The following is a 26,458-nucleotide window of genomic DNA, read 5'->3' as shown; positions in this document are numbered from 1 at the left end:
ACCTTTATATTCATATCTTCATGTTCAGGTTTTCATTCCTAAACAAAAAAATAATGTTGAAGAGATCACAAAAGCACAAGCCAGTTTTACCTCAATCATCAGTAGTCTATCCAAAATGCTGTCCATTCGTACAAATACAAGATGAGATGGAAAATCCCAGGGCCTGACATCACGTTGCTCTCTGTAATACTGCTTGATCTTGTCTCTGTGCTGATTGTAGCACCTCTTAAAGCTTTTGATGATGTTGATGGTGCGTTGCACTCTCTCCACTCCTTCCTCAAGTTCCATTTTAAAAAGTTCCTCAGGAATGAGGTAGGCAAAAGCCTTGAAGATTAGAGAAGCATCAGAATGAAAAAATGTTTTCTTTGAAGTACAAGCTCCAAGCTATTTGTAAAATGAAGTGATACAAAAAACTATTCAGATTAAAACTAGGAAGCAGTTAATGGGATATAGTGTCTTTGAAGACATTAGCAATGTTCAAATTACCCTTTGCTAACTGTAAAGTTCCTTATAATGTAGGCAACTAATTAATAGTGTAGTCTTCTCAAAATGTATCCTAGTCTCTGAGATTTATCAATGAATATTATTACAGATTAAAGGGCAGTGCAGGAGAAGGAAGATTCAAAGCAAATTTAAATTACCTACCCTTTCAATCAGCAAATTACAGAACTCCTGCAGCAGAATGACTATTCTGGGAGGAACACAGTAATATCTGGAATGGCTCCAAACCAAGCAGAGGGTGTGAAAGAGAGGGGGTATGAGAATTTCAATATCACTGAAGCTGCACTCCTCAAAATAGGCTATGTGTCTCTTCAGAGGTCTAAGGTGTAGCTCTATGTCTTCAGCCTCCAAGACAGCTTCAGAAAAAAGAATGCAAGTGTTACTAGATGGGTCCATCGCATATTACTGTACACACCAAACAGCAACTGTAACAAAGATCAACTTGTGTCACCATTATACCCATCCATCCATTTCCTAGCCACTCGGGGTCTCGGGGAAGCTGAAGCCGGTCTTGGCAAGCAACGGGCGCAAGGCAGGGTACACTGTGGATGGGATGCCAGTCCATCACAGGGCACACAGACTCACACTCACACTCACACCAGGGGCAGTTTTCTCAGAGCCCAATTAACCCGCCAGTGTGTTTTTGGACTGTGGGAGGAAACAGGTGCACCTGTTACACAATCAAACTCTTTATTATATTACTACTACTGATAATAATTCCTTATGCTTCTATAGTGCTTTTCTAGACACTCTATTCAAAGCGCTTTACAGGTAATGGGGACTCTCCTCCACCACCAATGCGTAGCCCCCACCTGGATGATATGATGGCAGCCATACTGCACCAGTACACTCCCCACACATCAGCTATCAGTGGGGAGGAGAACAGAGTGATGAAGCCAATTCATAGATGGGGATTATTAGGAGGCTATGATTGGTAAAGGTCAATGGGAAATTTGACCAGGATACCAAGGTATCACACCTGCTCTTTTCAAGAATCATCCTGGGGATTTTTAATGACCACAAAGAGTCAGGACCTCCCTTTTACATCTCATCCGAAGGACGGCGCCTTTTTACAGTATAGTGTCCCCATCACTATACGGGGGCACTAGGACCCACACAGACTGCAGGGTGAGCGCCCCCTGCTGGTCCCACTAACACCTCTTCCAGCAGCAACCTTAGGTTTTCCCAGGAGGTCTCCCATCCAGGTACTGACCAGGCTCACACCTGCTGAGCGCCAGTGGGTTGTCAGCTGTGAGTTGCAGGGTGATAAGCCATTCATTGATTTAATAATAAGATTAAACTGTTTGTTCCCAGCTCTTGAACATTTTGGGGCTTTAACCATTGTAGTTTGTAAGCTAAATAAAATTTCAAATGCAAATATTCCAGTGAAGCAACTTCTATAATGGACAACCTTGTTAAGACAGTCAGCTGTATTGATACAACATTAGTGAATGCACCTCATAGTCCCTCTAGTCTGGGTTTGAACTCAGCCAAGGATTCGGTCCAAAGACTCACTCTCCTCAGAAGAGAGGAGAAATACTTATGTGTGTGTGTCTAATAGATCCAGCACAGAGGACAGCCTGGCTAATTCCAGAAAGACTGAAATAGGCAGCTCTCGGCTAGGCTTTGTCTGAGCAGGGAAAAATGTAATGGACGTGTCTTAAAACACACAACTGAAACCTTGCCAAGAGAGTGGGCTTTTTTTGGCAAAGTGGTAATCTGTGCACCTTGTACTCCTTGGTCAGTCTCTATGTGAAATGATGCAATCAGCCTGGGCCTTTGGCTGGGTGTGATAGCCAGATGTGGACACATACACCAAAATAGCCAACTCACGAGCCAGAAACGCCCGTAGTTTAGACCGCATTCATCAGATAACCTTGCAGATAAATACTTCCAAATGTAGTATTTCACTTAAATGAACAATAAATAACATTTTGTTCTTAAAATTGCTCTCATGGGTTTGAAGAGTGAAAGTGGTAGTCTAGGCAGTTACTCATTAATAGCTACCTTCATTAACGTTTAAGACTGTCTCTCTGAAGGATGAGTAGTAGCTACTTTTAATCCTCTTGAGAATTTCCATGATCTTATCCACTTTTGGACTCTGTATCTGAAACAAAAAAGAAACAGAAAGTACAGATACATGTGCTTTTATTATTGTTAAATATAAACAGGGTGCTTATAAACTTGTGGGTCAATGAAATCAACTACACATCATCAAATGGTGGAATTTTCCACATATTCATTGGGACCAAAGGGGGGTACAATCCTATGAACCACGGCTGTGGACAGTCTACACAGCTCCACGTACTGGTGTACCATGTTCATCCACACAAGCAAGATCACAGACACAGATCTTGTCATTGATAATGTGTGTAATATGGTTGTCAAGGGGATCATAATTCCAGAATTTTTCTGGTCTTTATGTAACTTTGAATATAAAGTCTATGCTTTGTTTCAGAGACAAGCTATGTAACGTCATGTCCACAGAGGGTTTTGTGTAGTATATTTCCTCTTTCCTGGATATAAGCTACTAATCAATTTGTAAAAAAAACCTGTCATTTTCTATTGTACACCTGCCTTCAACTCTCAATCCCAAAGTGGGACTCGAGAGTGCTACATTATCTATCCAGTTTGGGAGCTTCAACTATGTATCACTGAGGTTATTGTTGTTTTGCATGGTAATTCCAAATGGCTGGATAGCTTGTTCCATACACCTACCGCTCTTTGCATAAAGAATACTAGCTACCCACCATTGCCTGCAATGACTTTTAATCATGTGGCAAGTCTTTAGTGTCCTCTGTTAAAAGATAAGTGATTAATATAATTAGAATAAACCTATTTCAATTATTTTAAGCACATACTTTAATAGTCAGAATCTGTTATTCTCCTGTTTGTGGTCAAGAATATTACCAGAGGCATCTGAGGGTTTCGGGAAAGCATCTGTGAAGCTGAAATGGGTGCAGTTTATTAACCTATTCGATTTTCTTCTAGTGGCACAAAACCTAACTAACATACGTGTACAAGAATGCGTTTCAATCAGTCAGCAGACAGTGGCTATAACCAAGGAACAGAATGTCCAGGGACAGCGGTGTAGGCACCTGCTTCTGAATCCCCAGGAGGTTTTCTTTCTGCTGCACCCAGAAATCTATTTCGACAGAGGGCCCGGGATGCTCTTCCTGCAGCAGGGCCTGGCTGGAGTCTTTCCTCAGAACCTCCGAGATCTGGTGTGTCCACTGAATCACCATGGTTTCAATAGAGTACAGATGCGCTCTGTCGATTTGCCATCCTGTAGAACTGGGAGGGGGGTGGAAAGTACTCACCTGAAGTCAAAAACGTTTTAACAGCTTTTTTTCATCTTTTAAAAAAAATAGTTTTGGGTGGGATATCAAAAAGGAATTAGTGAATGAAGCAAATACACATGGTCAATATAAAAACTGAGGGCGGCACAGTGGCGCAGTGGCTAACAAGGCTGCTACACAGTGCTGGGTGCCCGGGTTCAATTTCAGGACATGGGGTGCTTTCTGTGAGGAAATTGTATGTTAGTGTGGGTTTCCTCTGGGTCCTCCACTGTTCTCCCACAGTCCAAATACTGGTAGATTAATTGGCTTCTGGGGAAGCTAGTCTTGTTGTGAGTGCGTTTGTGTCAGTGTGTCTTCCCTGCAATGGACTGGGGTCCTGTTAGGGTGTATTCATCCTTGTGCCTGTTGCTGGCTCTCCTGCAACCCTGAATTGGTAATTGGTAAAGCAATTAGAAAATGGATGGATGTTAAAAATGATCAACAGTGCTGAGGACGCAGTGTTAATTAAAGATTAGAATCTGTGCTAGACATATATATATCGAGATCATTACATTCATTCGATGGGGGTGTGAAGATGTATAAACTGATTAGATTTAGAATATACTGATAATCAGATTTAAGGTGCATAAAATTGAGAGCAAGTGCTGGCAGAACTGTTGGTTTTGAGGCTTAAGGGTAGGTTTAGGTTTAGGATTTTACAAGGTATAAATTGTAAATGTTGGAGTAGTTATAGTAAACATTTTTTGTGTTAGGTTTAGGATTTTTAGATTTAATTTAATCAATGTAGACTTACCTGTGAGATGCATCTTCTTCGTCAGATCTCTCCACACAGAGAGGAAGAGGCAGCAGAGTCCTTCCCTCCACTGTGCCCCGCAGGATGGTAACTTGGTTTGTGACTTTCTCAATGTGTTTCCTCACATCTTCAGACACCACTCTGGGCCAACCAGCATGATTCTTTGTGTTGGCAAGAGTAGGGACCAAGACCTGCACACAGATGAGTTACCTGACATCTGTGCTTCTTATTATTGCAACAGACAGGATTCTCTTCAATATGGAAGGAAGTGCCATAAATTTAGATTACACATCATTATACAGTACCACAGAGTTTATTCTTAAAGGGCGTGATGTTGGTCATTACATAGAAAAAAAAATAATTGGTGATTAATTTGTGAAGACTGAAACACAATTTTTATTTCTTTAATATCCAGTTCTTCATAGATTTACCTCAGCGATGAGAACTGGTAGCTGATCCAGAGGCTGACAAGATACTTCTCCAAACCCAAGCTCTCGTTTGAAATTGGTCTTGGGCACTTTCCTGTTGCTTTTCCTTAAGACACACAACAGTTTTGTTTTCGAGGAAAGAGGGGTCTTTGAAGGAGAAATAAAAAGGCGATACAGGGTGAGGAAGGTGGTATTCCAAGTTTAAAAAAATATTTTGATAATGAAGTGGTGGAGATTTCTTCATGCAGAACTGTTTCTATTTCTAAAACCTGTAAACATTTAAGTAACTAGCTTAGAGAACTGGAATAACTCATAAACACCTTGATAGACCATAGATCAGATTTCTGATTCAGCATGACTAGGGAGGAAACACCTCCTCCTCTCCAAAAAAAAAAAACCTCTCCAAGTCCAATAGCAAAGTGCAAAATTAAAAACCAAATGGTCAGTATTTTCTGAAATTGATAGAATGTCACAGAGCATTTTGTCGTGACTGCAGGCATTTTTATCACACTCACCTCTCCATTACTAACATGCAGTGTTCCCCCTGGGCCGGTGAAGAGAATCAGCCTGTTATAGCAGGCTTTATCTAGAAAGTCCAGTAAATATTTCTGGTTTTCCTCTGCGGCAATGAACCGATTCCATTTATCAGTTTTGAGACGCAGAGAAGTGAACGCCTGCTCTCTCAGAAAATCAATCCTGTCGTCGGTCGCTGCGCTTGTCTTGAGAGGCTCCAGCGGAGTTCTGATGCTACTTTCGGCCATATCAGAAATCCTTTCTTGTACAGACAACTTAGGTTATTAAAAGGAAAAAGAACAAAAAGGAAATTAGCGTTTGCTTACACAGCCATAGAAACAGAAAAATCTGTATACCTGAAACAGTGGAAAGTGCTCTCTTTTGTCATCGGTAGACCTGAGCTTACTCCCACATGAATACTGCAAGTAATATTAAATAACCTGTCCAAACATTTTCTTCATGGTTCAGTAAAATTCTTACCATGAAGAAGGGAATAAAATCATACAAGGTTTGTTCTTTCCTTTAAAACCTGACTTCACCCGCACACTTTTCAGAGACAAACCACTTTATCTCTTGTCTCAGGCAGACTCCAAGCAAATGATACCTCAGTAGAGTGTCAGGTGGCCTAGCACCAGAGTGACACAGACAATGGGCCACAGCATCTCGCTCCTGACACAGATCCGTCTCGGTGTGCGGCCTGCTGTTATGTCACTGTCACATGAGCACGCTGCACACCTGTTTCTGCTGCAACTTGATCACCGACAGGCTCCCTAGAGCGCCTCACAAGCTCTCTCACTGCTCAGCACATCCACTCCACCGCACCTGTGCCTCGGAATTGTTAACCTTCTACAAGACTGGTAAACGAACTCTTGAGGGTTTGGTGAAAATTGTGGGAAATTCGTGACAAGGAAAATCATAACTGCGCTTGCTAACATAGGGTCAAATGTCTGGCTTGCTGTGGTGGGTTGAAGCAGAATGCTTCAAAGACTAATCAGGAGTCAATATTTATGCCAATGAGCAAAATTACCGTGATACCAGACATCCGATGTTTGTTTTACAATGTAAACAGATGATGGAGGGAAGGATTACTTGGGCAGGTTTAACAAGCAGTCACAAAGATGCAGGAAGAAAATGAACAAAGAGCTCAAATCACCTCTAGTACTAAAAGCTTAGTGATGAATTTTGCACATCAAACACTGACCTTGACAAAGGTTAACAAAGGTTTGGTGTTATAACTCACCATAATATTGTCCCCAACCCTTTTATCAATCTGAATATTATGTGCTCTCATAACAAACTGCAGGCTGGTAGAATTACGATTATTGGAAAAACATGGCCCAGAATTAGAAACAATATTTTCGCAGCTCTGAAGATGAAAAATCTACTGTATGTAGAAGCAATGCCCTGGAAACCTACAGTAAGTGCCTCACTTCAGTGAATGGGTGTAGAGTTCAAGAACTTGAGTTCATATATATACAGTATATAAACGTGTTGATTCATGTCTTTAGGAAAAAGCTCTCATTGTCAGCTGGAGCAAACCCGTCTTGGCCAATTGATTTCTTTGCCATCTGTGGCTCAGTTTGCTGCCTACTGTACATCTGCACTTCAGTTTGAAACGCACTCGAAAGAACTCACCAGACATATTCTGTGGAGGAGCGTGGAAATTAATTATACAACTCTTTCATTCCTTGTTTCTAAAAAACAGGGCTCCTGTATCTCAGGCTCCCCCAATCCTCCACTCCATCACACAATTTTCTTATTTTATTATTTAATTGATGATTATCAAGGTCAGTTTAACAATTAAGGATCTGGTTGCATCAAAGTACTGCACTGGAGTGGACTGGAAGGGCTCCAAGTTAAGTTGCACAGTCCTGAAGCACGCACTTGCTAATTTAAAACATAAGAACACATTTCCAGAGGTGAAAGGAGATTGCATTAACTCTAAAAGTACTTCATCCTAAAGGAAAGTCTGACTTTCCTCCTACCAACTATTATGAATTTGGTAAAATGGCAGTTAAACTATTACAATGTGCTGATTTGCATAACGAAGAAATTAATCGGACTAATTAGCATACAAGCAAATGATGATTCCGTTAACACATTTCATTAACTCAAACTGTCATTCCATGTTCGTTGTGCCATTAGGTGTTGCATTACAATGAATTGAATTAATTAAGTTATGCAAATGAAAGTTATTACAGGAAATGGACTTGTTCTTACTTTTACAGGCAGCGTTTTAGGAACTGCTGCTGCTTTTCTCCAATAACTAAGCAGATTTAAACCCTGAATCACGATTGTCAAATAAAGTGACAGAAATTATTTTGAAAGTACACTGCAATGTGTACACTATGTTGTCTTCCATGCAGAGCCCATAAATAATTGAACATTGTTACATTACCATAAAACAATTCATACAATGTGAACATGAGCTAAATATCCACAGTAAAAAAGCAACATTCTTGCTGAAGTGGTGATGCTAAGAATTATAAAGTGTGAAAATCTAGCATTATTGCACAAATACTATTCAGTATGTTTTAAGTTTTGATTTCAAGTCTTTCAATATAAAAGGTTGGTTGATATAGATACCATATAACATTATATCCAGATCTAATAAAAGGCCTTTTTTCTACTTCCAAAATCAGCAAACTCTGTTAGGAAACACCTATAAATCAACTGTAACAGTCTCCACATCATTCCACTGCTGCCACTGCTGTGGTTTCCTGTGTGACTTTAGGAAGTTTTGTGCTCTTTCCATTTAATAGCCGAAAACACAGCACTTCAGAAGCAGGCACTGCCAGCGACTGCATTAGTTTACATTAAGGCCGTATTACTCATCCAAAAAGACGTTTTGCTGAGAAATGACCCATCATGCCTTGTGCGAACATGCAGGTCCCACTAGACTCACCTCTCTGCTGCTCCAGTCGATGTGTTCCATCAGCCACTTTAGTCACTGTGGGAGTTCTCCCGGGCATAAACCTTGCTCCCAAATCCCTTGTGCATTTCCAGTGCTATAGAAACAACCTGAAGGCAATTGGCTTCTTGGGAAACAATGCTACCATGGCACACGGAACAGTGCTCCAACACTGCTCCCATGTCCCTGTTGTACTACTGGTATAAAGCCGTTCTAGGTTTGAGGGGCAAGACTGAAATCCAGTATCAGCTTCTTTCTTAAAATGAACCGGCGGGTTTGATTTTCCACAGCCATTGGAACCACATTGTTAGACCACACAAACCTCTTTCAAGAAAAGTACTCAAAATGGGCTGTCCATATTGTCCTGAAGGCCTTCTGCCAACTAGACCGCTTTCCTGTAACGGTTGGTTGACCATGTTCTCTTTACTGAAAAATACACTTCTAGTCCAAGTCCCAGTGAGGTTTCTCAGCACAATATGGGTGTTAGAATTGGGGCTTCTTATTTGGCTAAAGTGCCAGATCTTCTCTGAATTTAATTGAAAACACAGTACTGCAGACTCGAGCTATGTTCAATAACTATCCACAAAATAGTATCAAATGAAAAGTCAAAATAGTGTTTTATTAGTGACCACTTGGGTATAATATATTTCAAATACATCACGGTAGATTCTGAATTTCAGGTGGCCTTAACAAGTACAATATTTTAAAATATTGTCAATATTTCTTTATACAAGTTAATCTATTGAAATTCTAGTCACTGGATTAATTACCTCCAGTGACAAGACTATAGCACTCATTTTCCATCTACTTTAATCTCACATTACACAACCTGCATAATGAAAGTCAGAAACATTGCTATATATAAAAATGATATAGGAATATTTTGAGAGAAAAAAAAAGACAGGTACATATTTGAACAGAGCAAGAAGAGAGTGCATAGCCTACACACTTTCCAGGGCAGTATAAAAAAAACCAAGACAATGCTCATACAAAAAAAGAAATTAAACTGCAGTCGATTAGTAAATGTACAGTACTTAAACGTACAGTACTAGCAGTAGGTTTTCTCTCGAGAATATCTTGAATGATTTAGATCTCTGTGTTTTTACCTGAAATTATAGGAGTGTGGTCACAAATGAGACCAGCTCCTATCACCCAGCAGTGGGAAGATGGAGATGGGAGGGGGGTTCACAAGAAATTTAGCAAAAAGTAATTTTAAGACCCTGACATATACATTATTTTGACACAGCATGTAAGAAATAGTGGCTGCATAATTTTCTTCTTCTTTTGGTCCATCGTCACATGATAAATCTATATTGTCTACAATAATCAACACATATCAGCCATCAATGAAATGTGGTTGTGCTACTTTTTCATCCAATATTATTGCAAGTTGTTAGGAAAATAAAATTTGGCAAATCAACCTTTTAACATGGCTTTTTTTATAGAAAGGATTCAGACTTTAATTGAGTTCCATTTGAAAATGAAGTTTTACAAAAGTAACACATTTGAATATTATACATATTTAAAAAGTAATTAAAATAACGAGGTTTCGATACAACAAAACCGGTTTACTAAGTAAAGCCTACTATAAATAGCTTTCGCTCAAAAAACAATCTGCAAGTTATGCATATTAAACATCAGATCAACGGACGTACAAGGAGGGAAAAAATACAAAATTTTAATTACACGATTGTTTTCTTTTGCTCTCTGCAAAATACCTCAAAGGCGAAACAAAAACAAAAGGTGGTGAAACTCCAAATGCTGACAGTTCAGGCAGACTCCGCTTTGAGTCCGTTTAAAATGACACAATTTCAGAAATGACATTTTAGAAGAAGCTGCGACACACCTGGACTGCTCCTGGTGGACACTGTGCCTAGACGTATGATGAGTGAGTGGACTTGTTTCTGGAATTGGAGGCAGAACTCTTCCTTAATTACCCGCCTTTAAAGTATTCACATCCACAATTTCCCATTTAATATATATTTAGGTTAACAAAGCTCCCATACTCTTAATTCTCATCTGTACCATTCTTTTCATATTACAGAAACTTTTTTTTCAGATCTATTACACATTGAACAGTAGCTAAAACCACATGCAACTCCACCATTATACTACAGAGTATGATACAAAATAAGGCATTTCAGTGTGTGTATTGTAACCACATTAATTTCATTTTTTGCCCCATCAGTAAAAAGACTGCTAATGAACATAAACTGATATTTCTTTAAAATATAATATATATATATAAAAATGAAAAAAAAAACACGACCAAATAAGTTCAGTTTGTGAGTGTGGTTACTCCATCACCTCGCTGGCAGATACCGTGACCAGCTGTAAAGGAATTTCAGAGTTGGAGAGAATCTCTTGAGCACTGGCGTTTGTCGAGTTCACCGTTCCAATGCTCTGTACGGACCCCTGTTGAATGTTGGTTAGGATAAGGGTTGTCCCTCCTGCGGTAATAATGTTATCGGACGACGATGTTGTTTCCACCGCTGCCATCATTGTACTGCTTGAGTTAATGCCTTTTTTGTTCTGGTGAGTTTTAATATGCTTGGCAAGGTGATCGCTTCGCATAAAACGCTTGGAACATTCCGGGCAGACAAACTTCTTCTCACCTGTCACGGAAATAAGACAACTGTTTTTAGAACAAGGTCTTGAAAGAAAAAGGCAGAAACCCCTAAAAAAAACAAAACACTTCTTTCCATCAAGAAGCTAGGGCTATCCAAATCCTTTATAGCCACCTACAGGCTACAAATTCTCAAAGCAAGACAGAACATCTTTGATCCATGCACAAGGTGGAAGGGTGATGTTGTGGGTAGCACTGACGCGTCACAGCTTCAGGGTCCCGGGTTTGAATTCGACTCCGTTCGCCTGTTCTGCTACGCTTGAGTGGGTTTCCTCCAGGTCCTCCAATTTCCTCCCACTGCCCAAAGACATGCTGTTCCAGTGACCTGCCATCTCTAAAATGCCCCCCTCATCTGCACACATGCGCGTCTCCCGCGATGGACTGGTGTCCTGTCCAGACTGTAGTGCTCTCTTGCACCCCCGACCTGCCAGACTAGACTCCAGTTCAACGGATGGCCAGATGGATGGATAGTACTGCTTCGTCACATTTAATATAACATTTTTCCTCCTAAACGATCTGCAAGAGCTTTACATATAACAGGGGATCTACTTCATCCACCACTGGAGTGTAGCAGCCATCTAGATAACATGCAGCAGCCTTTACATGCCACACATGCACAACTGAAAAAGAGATTTTCCTGATTATTTAACACTAGAGTATCACTTTACTAAGAATAACTCATCTACAACCCTCTACTTTGTGTGTTCCAGTGTGGAGTGTTTAAAACACACTGAATTTCCTCTGGACATACACACCATGTCCAGGCTAAGGACTACCATGTCTAGCAGCTGGGGAGCAACTGTGTTGACCAATAAGTAACTATACCTAAGCTGCTGCAAGCACGGCAAAGAACTACAGGAAAACCTTCAGCCTGCATCCTGGACAGCACAGGTAAGGTGAATTGTTGGGTGAATCAGCCTGTTAAACGGGGGGAAGGTTTTCTGAAAGGACTAGATGGCAATTTGCATTGATTTCATTAATCAAGCCAACCTTATATATTTCCCAGGATGGAGTTAAGCACCTAACACAGAAGATTTGCATTTCTAGTATGCTCTCAAAAATATTATCTAAGCAGAATGAGGACTGATGACAAAATGATCCAGCTTTCTGAAAAAAGCTGAAAACATTTTTGAAAAGCATACATTCATACACCAGCCTGGGGCTTAAAAATAGCCTGGGGTTATAAAATAAAAACTTTCTGAATATCTGTGATCAGAGCAACTGGCTGATCTAGTCTTCCATATATGGTTGCCTAAAGTCACTTCAAAACGCTACGTTTTAATACAGACTGTTTTATGGAAGGGACAAATTTAGGAACACACAGAGCTGTTTTAAGAGGATAGCAATTGCAGATATGAAACCATTGCTCAAAAATATACTGGTGCCAGTACACCTTAGGTAAAAGATTATGCACTGCCAGCTCCTCAGTGGCTCAACCAGTACAAACGCTCACTTGGACAGCAGGAGGAGCCCATTAACCAGACACTGGATGAGGGAACATGGGATCTCAGTGGTCAACTGTGACTCTTCAAAAGGTGACACACAACGGCAAAGCACCATGCAAATGAGGCTGGCACCATTAGTACTGGGGGCATGGCCACAACAAAAATGGTTAAACTGGGAACGTGCAGAACAGATGTTCACTTTAACTTAAAATATTGACAACTGATGAGAATTAATCACTGGTTCTTCCAGCAGAACAGCTGTCTGGTTATTATAGTTAGGCATCCGTCCACCATCAAGAAACCATCATGAAAACGGCACCAGCAAGCTGAAGACCATTCCAAACGAGTAGGGCAAAGGGATTAAACCCTGGGTGGGACACCAGTCCATCACAAGACGCACACGCAGACAGGGACAATTTAGAAACATCAATAAACCCAACTAGCATGTCTTTGGTAAATAGGAGGAAACCACAACGCCTAAAGAAAACTTAAGTCGATGCAGGGAGAACATGCAGACTTCAGTATAAGGAATTTCTTCCCTCTTGCACCAGGTAAAACCTATAAAGCAGTTTCTGACTTTTATTCCCAAATCCCTTACATACAGTGCCACTGTCAAATAAAGATGACTGCGATTCTCTTATGTGAAACATAGCAGCAGCAGCTACTGCTGGAAACATGAAGGCATTACTGAACACCAGCCCCTCTTTCGTGATGACTCAGGCACTGCTCATTTTGTTCCTTTGACATGTGTTTCTTCGCTGTGCCCTCTACCCGCTGAAACTGACAACACAGTTATAGAAAACATTCCAAGCCTTTTCACTGTTTATTCACACAGCATGACCTGAAAACTTTATCACCTTTCTGTACCTTCCCATGAATTCGCTACTAACCCAAAGGGCCAGGGTGGGTTGAACGGCCTACTCTCGTTTAAGACCCTTTTTATATCCTAATGGAATATATATAAGGGGGGGAAAAGGCACACATGCTTCCGGAAGATATCAGATAAGAATTCTGAGGTGTGCAGGCTGAGATAAAGATCTGATTGTGCGCACGTTCAGTTGTTTTGGATAACCTTTTTCCACTAAAATGAGAACTTTTTACAGAATTGTTGTGAAAAATAATGTAGTCTATTTGCTATTTGGGAAAACAACCTGAAATCATAAGAATCATTACTGCCATTAGAGGACTTGGGGTGTAGCCCTGGATCTCTAAAGCGCCTGTCAGTGGTGCAAGTCTCTGATTTTACATGACATTAAGGATGCATGTATGAACGATTTCTATACAGTATTTCCACAGACCAGGGAATCATCATCCAGGTACACACCTGCTAGTTTCCATTCTTGCTCTTCCCACTTAGCAAACTGAAGGGTTAATTGAACAGCGGCTTGCATTGGAAAATTAGATTTTTCTTCTATTCACAAATCTAGGATTTTGTTTTCCTTATGAAATGCAGCCCTCTAATTAATGGACAAAATCTAAAGAGGAATTTTGTCTGTAAAATCAAAGAGCTAAAATAATAAAACAAGGTAAAAATTCATACTTTAGAATTCAGGAAGGGAGCAATGGAGGTCAATTGAGGGGTGTTGTTTGTTTTCATGTGATTTAGTTAAATTTATACAGTGTATTTATAACATGAAATTAAGAGCTTGCTTATTTATGAGAAAAAAACAACACATTTCCATTGACTGTTGACAACAATTGTTAGAAATTGTCACAAGATACAGATAGCATATACACAGTAAGTATTTTTTCTCATACTAGTGTGTCGTTTGGCTGAACAAATGTTATTCATGATTTAATGGACATTCAGCAATAATGGACACGCCTTCTCCCTTATTAGTACGTTAAACCAAGGGTTTACTGTAGTTAAAAGGCAACCCCCAACAGGTTTAAGAGCTGCAAACAGTCAAACAGTTGAAATTAATCCTATTATTAAAATAATTAAGGGTTCAATTGTGTAACTGAGAGCTTGGCTGGAGCAAAAACCAGCAGGCGACTGGTCCTCCAGGAACCCCTATCATTGCCCTTACAAAAAAACAACCTAGGTCATCGAAACTCCCGCGTGAAATAATAATTATAAAATGTGCAAGAATAACAATTGCAATCAACAAGTGTGAAGAAACACAAAGCAGCATACGCTGAGCTTAACTCAAAAACACAAATGGATATTTCAATGGCAGGGATGCTGGTAGGCAGCTCACAGGTACGCATCCCAGCTGCAGGGATTTCAAGTGGACAAGACCGGTGCGTGTTGCTAGAAGCACTACGCCTGTTTGGTTCAGCAGACTATCTCAAGGGAAATTCTGTTGCCACAGTGCTGAGACAGGTTTGTTTGTTGTAAAAACAAGCACACGGTCGCTTACTGTGTTCTAAACTGAATCTCAGAACTTCAAAAGCCTGTTGGCAACTTCATTTGCTGCAGAGCAAAGCCTTCCAAAACAAATGACTGCAAGGTTGGCACAATGCTCTGAATAATGGTTACTGTATTAAAACCTAGAGAAACCACAAAAAAAAAATGTTTTTCTGCTTTCCTTTGTCATTTCACGTGCACAGGTATATATTTGTGTGCTAGATTTATCTCCTTTTGTATTGCGAACGATTGCTCGACAGTGCATGTCTGTCCGGGAACCCAACGGAATGCCATTCTCTACCAAGCTAATACGGCAAAAGGGCTACTCTCTGGCCTTTTATTAACCCGAAGGCTTCAATACCTGCCATTTTTCTCCATAAACCAATAAAAATTGGCCTTTACCATCAAGGAAAATTTCTGGTTCTGCCTGGCTTGCAGCCTTTGTCGCCGTGATCTCTCATTCGCTAGGGTTCTCTAACCAACCCCATCGCGCAGACAGTGTATAATCTTGGCCTGGTTTCATCTTGAAACTCTTACGCCACTCGACGTCCTACGTGTGGTCTCGGTTCTTGTTCCGCATGGTCTCTTACGCGCGCACTGTCTGGAATAGTTTTCTCCTGGTTTGCAGTGTTACCCTTTCCGGTCGTGGCCGAAAAGCATTCTAGTGACGTGAAAAGGAAGCCAGCACAAGAAATCTGAAGTTCTGGGCTCGCAATGTTTCGCAGTGCTGTTTGCTTAAATTACAGCTGTATTCTTACTGTATAGGAACAAGTAAAGGTTTATCCCATGCTGAAAAGAGAAGAAAAGAAACACAACGTTTCGGCTGTGGAGAGGAGGCCTTTTCACTTCACACCTTTCTCAACGTCACACCACCCGAATGTCCACTCTGCATCTCTCCTGCTCCCGCCTCCTCTCCACTCCCAGCTTTTGTCCTCCCATGCTATATCAGCTGCTGACTTTCCTCTCTTTCTCACAACTGAAGAAGGCTCCACAGCCAACATGTCGTGTTTCTTCTCTTTTCAGCATGGAACAAACCTTTACCTGTTCCTTTGCAGCCTATGCATGCTGACGTAGCTACCTAAAGGAAATACTTCTTACTGTATAGTATAGACTAATATTTTATTAGTGTAAATTTGTTTATCCATTACGCCCCTTTCTTGACGGATTTCAGTATGTAGCAAAGACAGCAAAGCTTTTACAGTAATGTACTATGAATCCTCTTACACTCATGGTTTTACTATCTGATTTACCAGTAAGGGTTTACCTGTGTGCGTTCTTCTGTGCCGCTGTAGCTCGTCGCTGCGTGTGAACCTTTTCCCGCAGAACATCCAAGTACACACAAAGGGCCTCTCGCCGGAATGCCAGCGCAGATGGGCTCTCAGGTGCGATGTCTTCCCATAAACCTTTCCACAGCCAGGAATGTGGCAGATGTGCTGCTTCTTTTTCCCCAAACTAGAACCTCTGAAAGACAGGAAGACCAACACACAATGACACAACCCATCACAACGGTCACGTAAGGTACACCTCTTTTGAATCTGTCCAATACCGTTGTATTCACCCATTCTTCAAGAAATTGGATTGTGCTAAAACACCGCCAAGAGCAAATTACCTCAGCATGCTTAACCATTGATATTTTAGTCAAAGTTCACCACCGACACAGAAGGATTTTGAGGTGTTACAATCCAGGGCTCTTTAGTCTTCCTGATCTGATTTTACTTTTCTTACGAACCTGAAAGACTGTGCACGTCGTTCATAAGCCTTTATTTATTATGTCGATCACAATGTACAAAACCACATACAAGAAGGCTTTGTAAAGAGCATCTTTGTAGAAGATAAAAATTTCATTCTGAAATACTGCTGCCCACAACACTAGCCATAAACAGCAAATTTCTACAAAAAAGTGTTGTTCCATTATATCACGTGGTTCAACATATGTTCATTGCTCAATCTTTAATAACCAATATAACTGAATGTTAAGATGGCGATCCTGCAGAAACCGTTTCTAAACCTGCGAGTGTACATTCACAGTAGGACTCAGCTTCTCCTCCTCTCCACTGACTAACTTTACCATCTGTATCCTCCTTTCCTCCCATTCTTGTCAGCACTAATCCAGCCTCTCTCTCCTCTTTCTCCTCGCACTCATCCTCTCTTTTATCCTGCCGTGCTCTTTGATGCCCTCTGGATCTGCCAGTCTGCGACAAACAAAACAGACTGCGTTTCTGCCCATGTTCGGCATCGCCCCTCAACCCTTTCACTCTCTCAGAACGCTGGACCTCCTCCTTATTACACCTAATACATCTCCACTGTGGGCCTTTTCATAATTTTATTGACTAAAAAGTCCCAAATTTATGGCTAATGTTGCCATTTTGTCAACAGACAGCACATTATTCAGTGGTGTATTTCCATAGAACAAAAGGTATGATTTTCTTTTCAGAACTTGGCTGCCAGTTGCTAGTTTTATTTTCTATTAAAGGGGAGCTGCAACGCTATTTTTGTATTCCGGGGTTAGAAAAAATTGGCATCGATAAGTGTATTTCAAACCACAATGAAAGTAAAATGGGCACAGTAATATGTAAAACCTCCAGTTTACAATATACACAAAATGTCCAGGTATGTGCAGCTTATATTGCAGTCATTGTCTATGATTCAAAATGAGTCAGCAAAACTTCCAGTGACGTGACACAGCCTTATTACATTGTAAACAAACAGACTTGTGAATACATCTCTCTTAACACAATAGAAAAATCTCGACTTCAAGAAGGTTTTGCCAACAAATACTGCTTTCTTATGAACTCTGCATGCAGATCAAAATGGAACATTTCTGCGGTGAAATCGCATTCGTACTTGTACATCGCATTACATTAGTCATTACAGTGACTAGTGAGCAGGAAGGGCCTCTTCATGTCACAATTCGTGCAAACTCTCACTCTCGCCTTTGGCGAGACCAGCAGCTTGCAGCAACATGGCAACCATACAGCACTTCCACAAAGTTCACGATTTTGTAAATTCGGAATTTGGAAAATTTTGCAAAACCGTCAATTAATTTATTTTGTTACCAGGATTAATAGCCAGTCTCAGAAACTGGCACTGCAGTTCCCCCAGTTCCTCCTGCCACTTCACCAAGCTGGAAACCATGTCCCCTGCTTCTGTCCTCTCCAGGAGAGCTACCGTTCCGGTTTCTGCCATTTTGTTTCTCACTCTGGAAAGCAACGTGGAAGCAGCTCACCTCCCGCCCGCCTCCTTGCAGTTGGGGCAGGTGCAGGCGACCCGTCTGAGCCGCTTGCCCTCCTGGTTCTGCTGGTCCGTCTCCTCATCCACCAGCCGGACCCGCAAGTGAGACAGGTCGCTGGTGTTCAGGGTGGAGTCGCTGCCCAGCTGCCACTCCTCCGAGTCCGGCTCCTCCTTGATCTGGATATCTGAGAAGGCAAAAAGATCTCCTGTTCACGACGGTCACGCCGTCCCCACTAGGCTATAGCTCTGACTTTTTCCCTTTACAACCTTTAAGATCACATTTAAATAGAAAATCCTAAAGGCACGCAGACTTGTGTCCACCATAAAAAGAATCACTCAGGATGCTAGAAACTAATCATACGTACTGTGCTTTGCAAAGACATTCTGTCCCTGAACAATAATTTCATATTCAGACGCGTTACAAATACCCCGTGCCTCGCAAAAATATTAATATTTGATTCAGAACCTCAATGATCAATCTAAAGACTTGGAACGGAAAGATAGTTACAGTAAATTTCAGTAAAAACACTGAAATAGTTTGATTGCATAAGGATTCAGACCTGAGAACATAATACTTGGTACAAGCACCTTTGGCAGCAATTACAGCCGCTAGTCTTCTTTTGGAAGTGCGTACCAACTCAGCCCACCGGCTCGGTGTGATTTTTACCCATTTTTGCTCGAGTTCTCGCAAAATGCTCGGAGATCGCTTACAGGCTGAAGTTATCCTGTGACAGGTGTTTCTCTAGCATTGCCTACACTCTGCTCCATCCATTTTTCCTTCAATCCAAACAAGCCTTCTAGTCCCTGCTGAGGAGAAGTATCCCTATAGCACAATTTATGACCCCTAGCGTTAAAGCAACAAAATGTGGAAATATAACAAGGTTCAGAACCCTAGCAAGACACTACATACATTTCCAAATGAACTGCACTTATTCAAAACTAAATGATCACATTGAGCACCGTTACATGCAAAAGAGGCTGAATGGCAGGTTTTTGACTTGGCCTTTCAAGGAAATTAACTCTCTTCTTGACAAACTACCCAACTGGCTTTGCCTTTTGCCTTGTATGCTTGTTTCGGTGTTGTGTACATTTGGCACCTGGTTTTTGACTTTTGGGTGATTTGAGGAGCAACTCCACTAGGCCTGGCCTGGGCTTTGCTCAGTTCTAGATACTCCTCGCCACTCATTCCCTGCTGACGTGACGCCGCTTTCACAAACTTGATGGCATAAATAACCTCCTCCTGATCTGTTCCACTCTACTACTTCAGCACTGGTGTTTCAGAAGCTCCTCATCTTCACGGTTGATTTGTCTCATTGATACATGAACTTGGATCACTAATTTGGTGAACTTTCAAACTGTTCTTCTACTCCAGAACTGATTTAAGGTTCTGGTAACAAGGGGGTTAAACGCTGAGGAACACCTTCTTTTCTTTAAACATCTCATTTCTATACTTGAATCATTTTACACATGCAAATGGGTAAACTAGAAATTTTCACATCAGCACATTTTAGCTCCGACTTTGGACTAGTCTAGGTTGTGACATTTTTGAGGTCGCATTTGAAAGTAATTTTAAGCTCAAGTGGCATTAAAAGATCCAGACTTCGCAGGGGGAAATAGTTATGGAGTGCACTGTATATACAAGCTATCACAGATATGTATTATTTAGATTGTGCTTGTACTGCTTTTATGGAAAATGGGACCTTAACTAAAACATTGTATTGTAATAGAACCATTTAAGTCAAATTCTAAGTGAAATACCTGAGACACTGAAGTTAGAATTTACAGTAGGAAGACAGAGCAAAGCAGTTGGCTTAAAGATCCCACCAAAGAATCACAAGCGCATCTACATTACACCCAAAACATCCTACTGACCCACAGCACTGTGGGAAAGCTTCTACAGGGCTGGCAGTGCTGCAGCACAGCACTGCACTGAATACATGATGCACAAGATGTTAGAAAACAGGTGTTACAGAAGCAAAAATAAGTTCTGCTGACACATCACCAAAGAATACAGAACACCAACATTCAGAACAATGAACAGCGCCCCACCATTCCAGCCTGAACCATCCAGAAGATTCTGGCAAACTAAAAATCAAATGTATTTTTTTTCATTCTGTCCTGAGACAAAATTGAAACAAGTGATTACTTTTTGCTCCGTTTGAAATGCAAGTTAGTTTAATTCCAAATTAGAGGAATTCCTCTAAAAAAAAAAGGACTTCTCTCCAATACAAAAAGATAAAGTATGCAAATCTCTATATTCGAATTTCTGTCTGGAATGTATTCCAATCCTTCAAAAGCTTAAAACATGATGATGTTACAACCTTGCCTGTGACATGTAAGATGCATTGATGCACTAAAGGCATTCAAAAAGTATGTTGCCCAACAAAGACAGACTTTCTAATGTGATCTGATACAGTACTGACCTCTGGAAAGAATGGTGTCCACCTACCCTGAAACTTTTTTAAAAGATCTTAAAAGCTATGCAGCTGTGCATAAAACATAACTGAAAACCTATGGGTATAAAATGCTTGTATGGAGGTAGTCTTTAACTGCGTCTGTCAAAACGACCAGGTACAAATTATACTATAGTTAGGGCAAATTCTCAGCAAAGATGCGTCAAAATCCTCTTGTAGAAACAACGGTCAGGAAGATGTATCCAAATTTGTCATAAAATGGATGTGAGCTCCTGAAATTCAATAACATCACAATGCACATGATATATGAAGAGGCACTGTAGAAACTGACCACATAAGACATGATTGATTTGCACTGTGTGGTATTTTTCTGTCTCAGCTTGTTTGACAAGTTTGCCCAGAATCATCCTGACCTATTCAAATATCAGTCTTCTCATCTGAAACACTTACATGTGGCTAACATAAACACGCTCCAGGCAAGTGCTAATCTGACTTAAAGAAACACTACAATGATTCTTTCCCACAATGAACTGCCCAGAGTCGGTCTAAAGTTCAAAGCTTTTCTTCCTTCTGTGCAGATCTGGATCTGGACACACTGGGAGATAATGCCATCAAGCATCCATTACTCACCAGTATCTCTCCTTAGTTTTTTACTTTATTTTAATCAACTGAATATCATTATGAGTGATACTACTTCCATTGCTAATGTAAATGGACAATACATCGCAGGTTACACACATTGGTAGTGTCTCGGTTTACTTTGAGCCTGAAACAAACTCTTATCAGAGAAGTGGGAAGCTGCATTGTAGAAAAGAAGGGTACAAACTGGCACAGGGTTTGGTTAAACCACTGAAGTCCTGGTGTACCAAAAGGTGACTAAATATTTATGAAAACACTTGTGCGTTAAGAAACTAGAAAAATCAGGAATAATAACAGGGAATAGTTCTACTGGCAAGTCACAATCTAGATAGGTGTGTAAAGACACAAACATGACAAATTTGTTCAAATATGTCATCGCGCAAGACCTGCTTTCTCAAAATATGAAGTTTCACATTGCTAAGCAAAGAGGACTTTAAATTTTAACAGTTAAAAACCCAGACTAAATGTGCCACTGCAAAATGTCTTAACAACTACGCGGCTGTTCAAAATAACAGACCTGAGAGGTAAAAAGTACAAGGGCCGCTAGGTAACTGAAAGAAAACGGCCAGACTTACCCGCAGGACTGCTGGTGTCCTCTGGCTGCTGGAACTGTATTCCAGGCGAGGTTATAGAGTTGACGGTCACTGTCTGCAGGTTGGGGATCTGGCTGGTACTGATGCTAACAGGGGTGGACCCCAGGGTCCCTCCTTGGCCCAGAGAGAGGGTCTGCACAGGGGCCAGGGTGATCTGCTGGGCAGGTGCGTTGGGCAGCTGGAGGTTCTGCAAGTTCTGAACTCCCTGCACCTGGAAAGTCTGCCACTGGATCTGCCCAGAGGGGGTCACCGTCTGGGCCTGTATCAAAAAAGTCCCTGGATTGAGCAGCTGCAAGTTCTGCAGGGCTTGAGGAGAAATGGTCTGCCCTGTGGCCTGAACCTGCTGCTGGGAGAGTCCCTGGATGACCTGGGCTTCACTGGTGCTCTGCGCCTGGACCTGCTGCAGCTGGATGATGGGCTGCGCCGTGGAGACCTGGATATTCTGCACCTGGTTCTGGTCCGACAGAGCCGTCTGGATGTAGTTTTCCTGAAGGCTGGAGGGATCCACCTGCTCGCTGGCCGAGGAGGAGGACGTAGCTTGATGAAGCACACCTGTACCGTCTATCGTTTCGTGCAGCTGGGAGGAGGAGGTGGTTGGCACGTACATGTCTTGGTTAGTGTTGGAATTGTTTGCAGATAGTGTTTGGGAAAGGTGCTCACCAGTCTTTTCGGAGCTGTCCGAGTTGTCCATAGCTTGGCCAGTCATGATCAACTGGCCGTCAGAGGTCACCCCCGTAGCTATGGCCTGAGCAGCACCTGAAAGCCCTAGGGAGTCCAGATCAACACTGTTGATCGGTACAAAAGTAATATTTCCAGGCAACCCCACAGGCACATTAGTAACAACCTGACCCTGGCTGTTATAGGTGGAGCTGCCGAGAGAAACTCCTTGAATCTGGACAGGCCCACCAGGATGATGAACGTGCCCAGCCTGTGATATGAGGTTCTGGCTGTTAGTAAGGATGTCTGCAGAAGATGTCCCGGCAACGGTTATGCTTTGATTCCCATCAGGCATGATCTGGATCTGCCCTGTGGCATCCTGGCCCAGAGTTGCCCCATCTACCGCAGAAGTTGAAAAGCCCAGCTGTACCTGCTGGCCATCTGCAGTCTGAATCTGTGGAATCACCTGGTACTGTATATTAGGCACTGCGCTGGCAGAGGTGTCTGTTCCTGAAGTTACAAAAATCTGTTGGTTTTGCAGATTCTGAATTGGAAGAACATACTGTCCGTTTGATGTTACTATCCCTGTATTCGGAATCTGGACTAAGCCTGGTTCCTCCTTTATCGTTGCTGTAGGTGCCAAGACTTCCCATCTATTAGCTGTCCCTGTCAACTGTATGGAAGTGAGATCTGCAGGCTAAAACACAGACAAAAAAAAGGTGACCGGAGTTAATTTTCTGCCAGAAATTCCTAGTAAATGCATCAGTTGTTGTTTTTTTTGTGAACCGTTGAGCAAAAAGCACTTGGCCAAATGAAAGTCATTTTTACACTAGCATTTTACTAAATGTGTTACTAAGTGGAAATCAATAAGCCGCCAGCGATAAGATAAAAGGCTACACTTTTTATGGGAAAGTCGACAGCTTGAGGGGATTTGTAAGATATCACTGATTTATTAAAGGAGTGTAGCTTATTTGAAAAAGATCTGGGTGAAAATATAGATTTCTTCTGCTCTTTCACTGCAGGAGTGAAATTATTGTGGTACTGGTTCTCTTTGGCACAAGGCTTCAGCTCACACCTATCGATACCCTGCAGAGCACGTTCAAGTCTGTGGTACCATTAGAAACGAAGGCAAGCCAAGATTTTTCTAATAAGCTGAAGGCAGGTTTATATATTGTACATAGTAGGCATAATCGAGAAATGTAACTGATCTGAAATGGTGTAGTGTCACAAAAAAAGACGAATAAGTGTAAGGGGGTAGAGAAAACGAAAGGCTGGCAGCCTTTTCAAACATAATTAAATCGCGTCAGTAATAACAGGCACATTTAAAAAAAAACGTTTCTTTTACACTGCTTAACAAGCGATTTAACAGACCTTATCACCCACTGATCGATGAATAATTGGAGGAATTAAATTCATCTTTTGAAAGAGGGGGGAAAAAAAGAAGCATCCGGACACCAACAGGCACTTTGAACCCACGGCCATTACACATTGCTTTTAATTTCAAACCTCAGCTCGTCGCTTTATTTGTCAAGGATCAGCGTGTCGTGATCATAATGCATGGTTGGATGTTACTCTGAACACCGGGTTTGCTTCAGCACTGGGGCTGACTTAGCGCTCTGCCGGCCGTGGCTGTTTTTGTGTTTACAGTCCACGCTGCAGTGCATTTGCACAGGGCGGGCTGCTGGTTTCGGTTCGGCTACGGTTCTAGCAGCGGGGGTGACTTACCACGCCAGCGACAGCACAGCCATCCTCCTCTGGCGATGGCGACCCGATCTTGCTGCAGGTAGCTGCCAGCAGAGCGAGCGGTGACGGCTGAGTGTCCTACCCACAATGGGCGGGTTTAAAAAGAAGAAAGTGGGTGGCCGTTAGTCCGGAGCTACACAGGAAGTACGACTTTTTTTTACAACATCAAATTTTAAAACGTGTGAACTTCACAAAAAACACCATGCATTTACAACAAACCTGGCAGAAGAGCAAGCGAGGGGCAGCTAGGAGAAAAAATTACCTGGTTCCCTCCGCCGCCGCCGTGCTGCAGATAGTCGCTCTGACTGCTGTCCACGTCTAAGGCAGCCATTTCCTCTTGTTTCACTGGCTTTTCAGGGGCTACAGAAAGGCACAGAGAAGAGGGAAACAGAGCAAAACAAATCATTCCTCTCCACTTTCCGCTCGCCAAAACCACACTAAACAGCATCCAAACTCCACACGGACGCACAAAACTCCCAGATTGACTCCCGACAGGATCGTTTCTGTTAGGATTTCGATGCAAATTCTTTAAAGCTTTAACTTTAGCGTTTAAATCGCAACTGCTGGCTTGTGCCGCTGCTGAAAAAAGATTAAAGACTTAAGGGTTACACAAACTCACCGGTGATGGTGTGCTTGAATCAGTTTAAATGTTACGTACCAGTCATAGCGTAAATGGTTTAAATCGTGAGATTCTCGATTTATTTAAACGCCAAACATGATTATTTTAATCAAAGGCGGGCTGCGATCGGTGATTCGAGTCGATTTTTTTTCTATTTTGATTGACGGTGCGGGAAACACAAAAGGTGGGGCTTCCAGGCTTGACGGTAAAGTTTGCGTCACGCACAGGAAGTTCCGCCTTTCTTCTTTAAAGTGATTGGTTGCTCGGGATGGTTTCCTTGGTTGGCAGTAGACAGAGGGTCCGTCGCTCATTTTTTGTGGCCCGAGTGTTTCCTGTTTGTTATTCATGGAGCTGTAGGCAAATGCCAGGAAGTTGTTCAAAGAACGAATCGGCCATTAAAGTTGTTATATTGTCACGGAATGCCGAATGTTTACGTTTTCGCTTTTTATAGAGCCTAACTACTGTACAGTGATAGTGTTATTGTTACAAAATAGAAACGAGGCGTTTGTTTCTAAACTCACACTTGAACGTCTGTGAGAAAAGATTAGGTGAATTCGTCTATTTTAACTGGGCTACAGTTTAAACTATAGTTTTCAACATTGAATTATTTTTGTTCTAATATTTTGCTAACGATTCTTTAAAATAAGAAAGCTGTGCCGAACTGGTTTACCCGGTGACAGCAAATTGCTTTCTAAAATGCACATATCCTAAAAATAATATGTAAACAGGATAACTGAAGCGTAAAATGTGAAAAATTGTAATACTTTAGGGTTCAATTCAGCTATGTAAGATCACGAAATCACGCTATAAGAAAGTGGTTTATGGACGTCTTGCACACCACATATGAGCTCTGCGAAGCTGCCACAGTTCTTTGGAGTCATAAGGATAGAGCTTACTCACCGAACGATACAGGCTGTCCGCTTATGTTAAATGTATAGCACAAACTGGAAGTTATATTACTGTGTATCCCTTTGCCAACTATTTTGAAAAAATTCCTTTGAAGCTGGATATGTTAAATACACGAAGTCACAGTGTTTTAGTTCAGTAAATAATGCCTTACAGTCCTCCCAAATTCCACGTGCAATGTATGTTCCACCCATCAACAAAACCTCTACCACAGAGAAACAGAAGTTCAGAGAACCTGACAGTAATATACAGTTATTCCAGGCTACTCAAAATAACGTATAATAATTCTTTTCAGTGCTCATTCTAGCAAACTCACTTAAGCTTACTAACCAAATATTATCTGAACAGTAGTTTCGTTTTAACTGCCAAACATATGTGGTGTGGCGACACTCAGAATATCATAGCTGCCAGTTTAATTTACATACAAACAGAAACGGTTGTGTGCGAAAGAAAATTGAAACTAATGGTTAAACAATTCAGATATGTATACGCTGGCAAGTGGAATCCATACTGGTTCTTTATCTGATTAAAAAAGCAAAACATTCCAGGCAGATTACATGAAAAGCCTTTCTTTTTTAATGGAGAAAACTAGGCTTACTCTTTATTTAAAAAAAATGCTGTCTAGGCATTACTCTTTCTTTTAACCACATATTTGTGTCCTCTTCTTTTTTTGACTTCACATAAGTACCCTGTATTGCACCCATTGCTTTCTGGGATAGGCTCTGACTCCCCCACGACCCTGAATTAGAAGAAGCAGTTAGAAGGTGGATGTCCAGATCATATGTGCTTT

General features: G+C 41.4%; 2 protein-coding genes across 5 annotated transcripts in view; both read right to left on the bottom strand.

Moving 5' to 3' along the window:
* Nucleotides 1-5,782, bottom strand: part of dnah9l (dynein, axonemal, heavy polypeptide 9 like) — an 84,031-nt gene extending 78,249 nt beyond the window's left edge. Inside the window, exons 1-7 of the mRNA XM_088929989.1 lie at nt 5,537-5,782; nt 5,025-5,168; nt 4,594-4,784; nt 3,600-3,795; nt 2,509-2,608; nt 646-857; nt 91-324 (exon numbers count right to left, since the gene is read on the bottom strand). Of these exons, the coding sequence (XP_088786115.1) occupies nt 91-324; nt 646-857; nt 2,509-2,608; nt 3,600-3,795; nt 4,594-4,784; nt 5,025-5,168; nt 5,537-5,782 (1,323 nt within the window). The remainder of the gene's footprint in view (nt 1-90; nt 325-645; nt 858-2,508; nt 2,609-3,599; nt 3,796-4,593; nt 4,785-5,024; nt 5,169-5,536) is intronic.
* Nucleotides 5,783-9,038: 3,256 nt separating this feature from the next.
* Nucleotides 9,039-24,940, bottom strand: sp3a (sp3a transcription factor). Of its 4 annotated transcripts, none has more exons than XM_088930442.1 (7): nt 24,802-24,940; nt 24,406-24,503; nt 24,126-24,221; nt 21,726-23,097; nt 18,093-18,282; nt 16,131-16,327; nt 9,039-11,060 (listed from the first exon to the last, which is right to left on the bottom strand). In XM_088930442.1, the coding sequence occupies exons 1-7, from the start codon at nt 24,806-24,808 to the stop codon at nt 10,741-10,743; spliced, it is 2,280 nt and encodes a 759-aa protein (XP_088786568.1). In that variant the 5' UTR covers nt 24,809-24,940; the 3' UTR covers nt 9,039-10,740. The 4 variants fall into 4 exon arrangements, with proteins under 4 accessions (XP_088786568.1, XP_088786569.1, XP_088786570.1 ...); XM_088930443.1 differs by having other exon boundaries at nt 24,126-24,212; nt 24,802-24,936; XM_088930444.1 differs by having other exon boundaries at nt 24,763-24,914.
* Nucleotides 24,941-26,458: the final 1,518 nt, after the last annotated feature.

The sequence above is a fragment of the Atractosteus spatula genome, chromosome 13, assembly GCF_055471065.1.
Source record: "Atractosteus spatula isolate fAtrSpa1 chromosome 13, fAtrSpa1.hap1, whole genome shotgun sequence".
NCBI classification, from domain to species: Eukaryota; Metazoa; Chordata; class Actinopteri; order Semionotiformes; family Lepisosteidae; genus Atractosteus; species Atractosteus spatula.
This window is presented reverse-complemented; position numbering and strand designations above follow the sequence as displayed.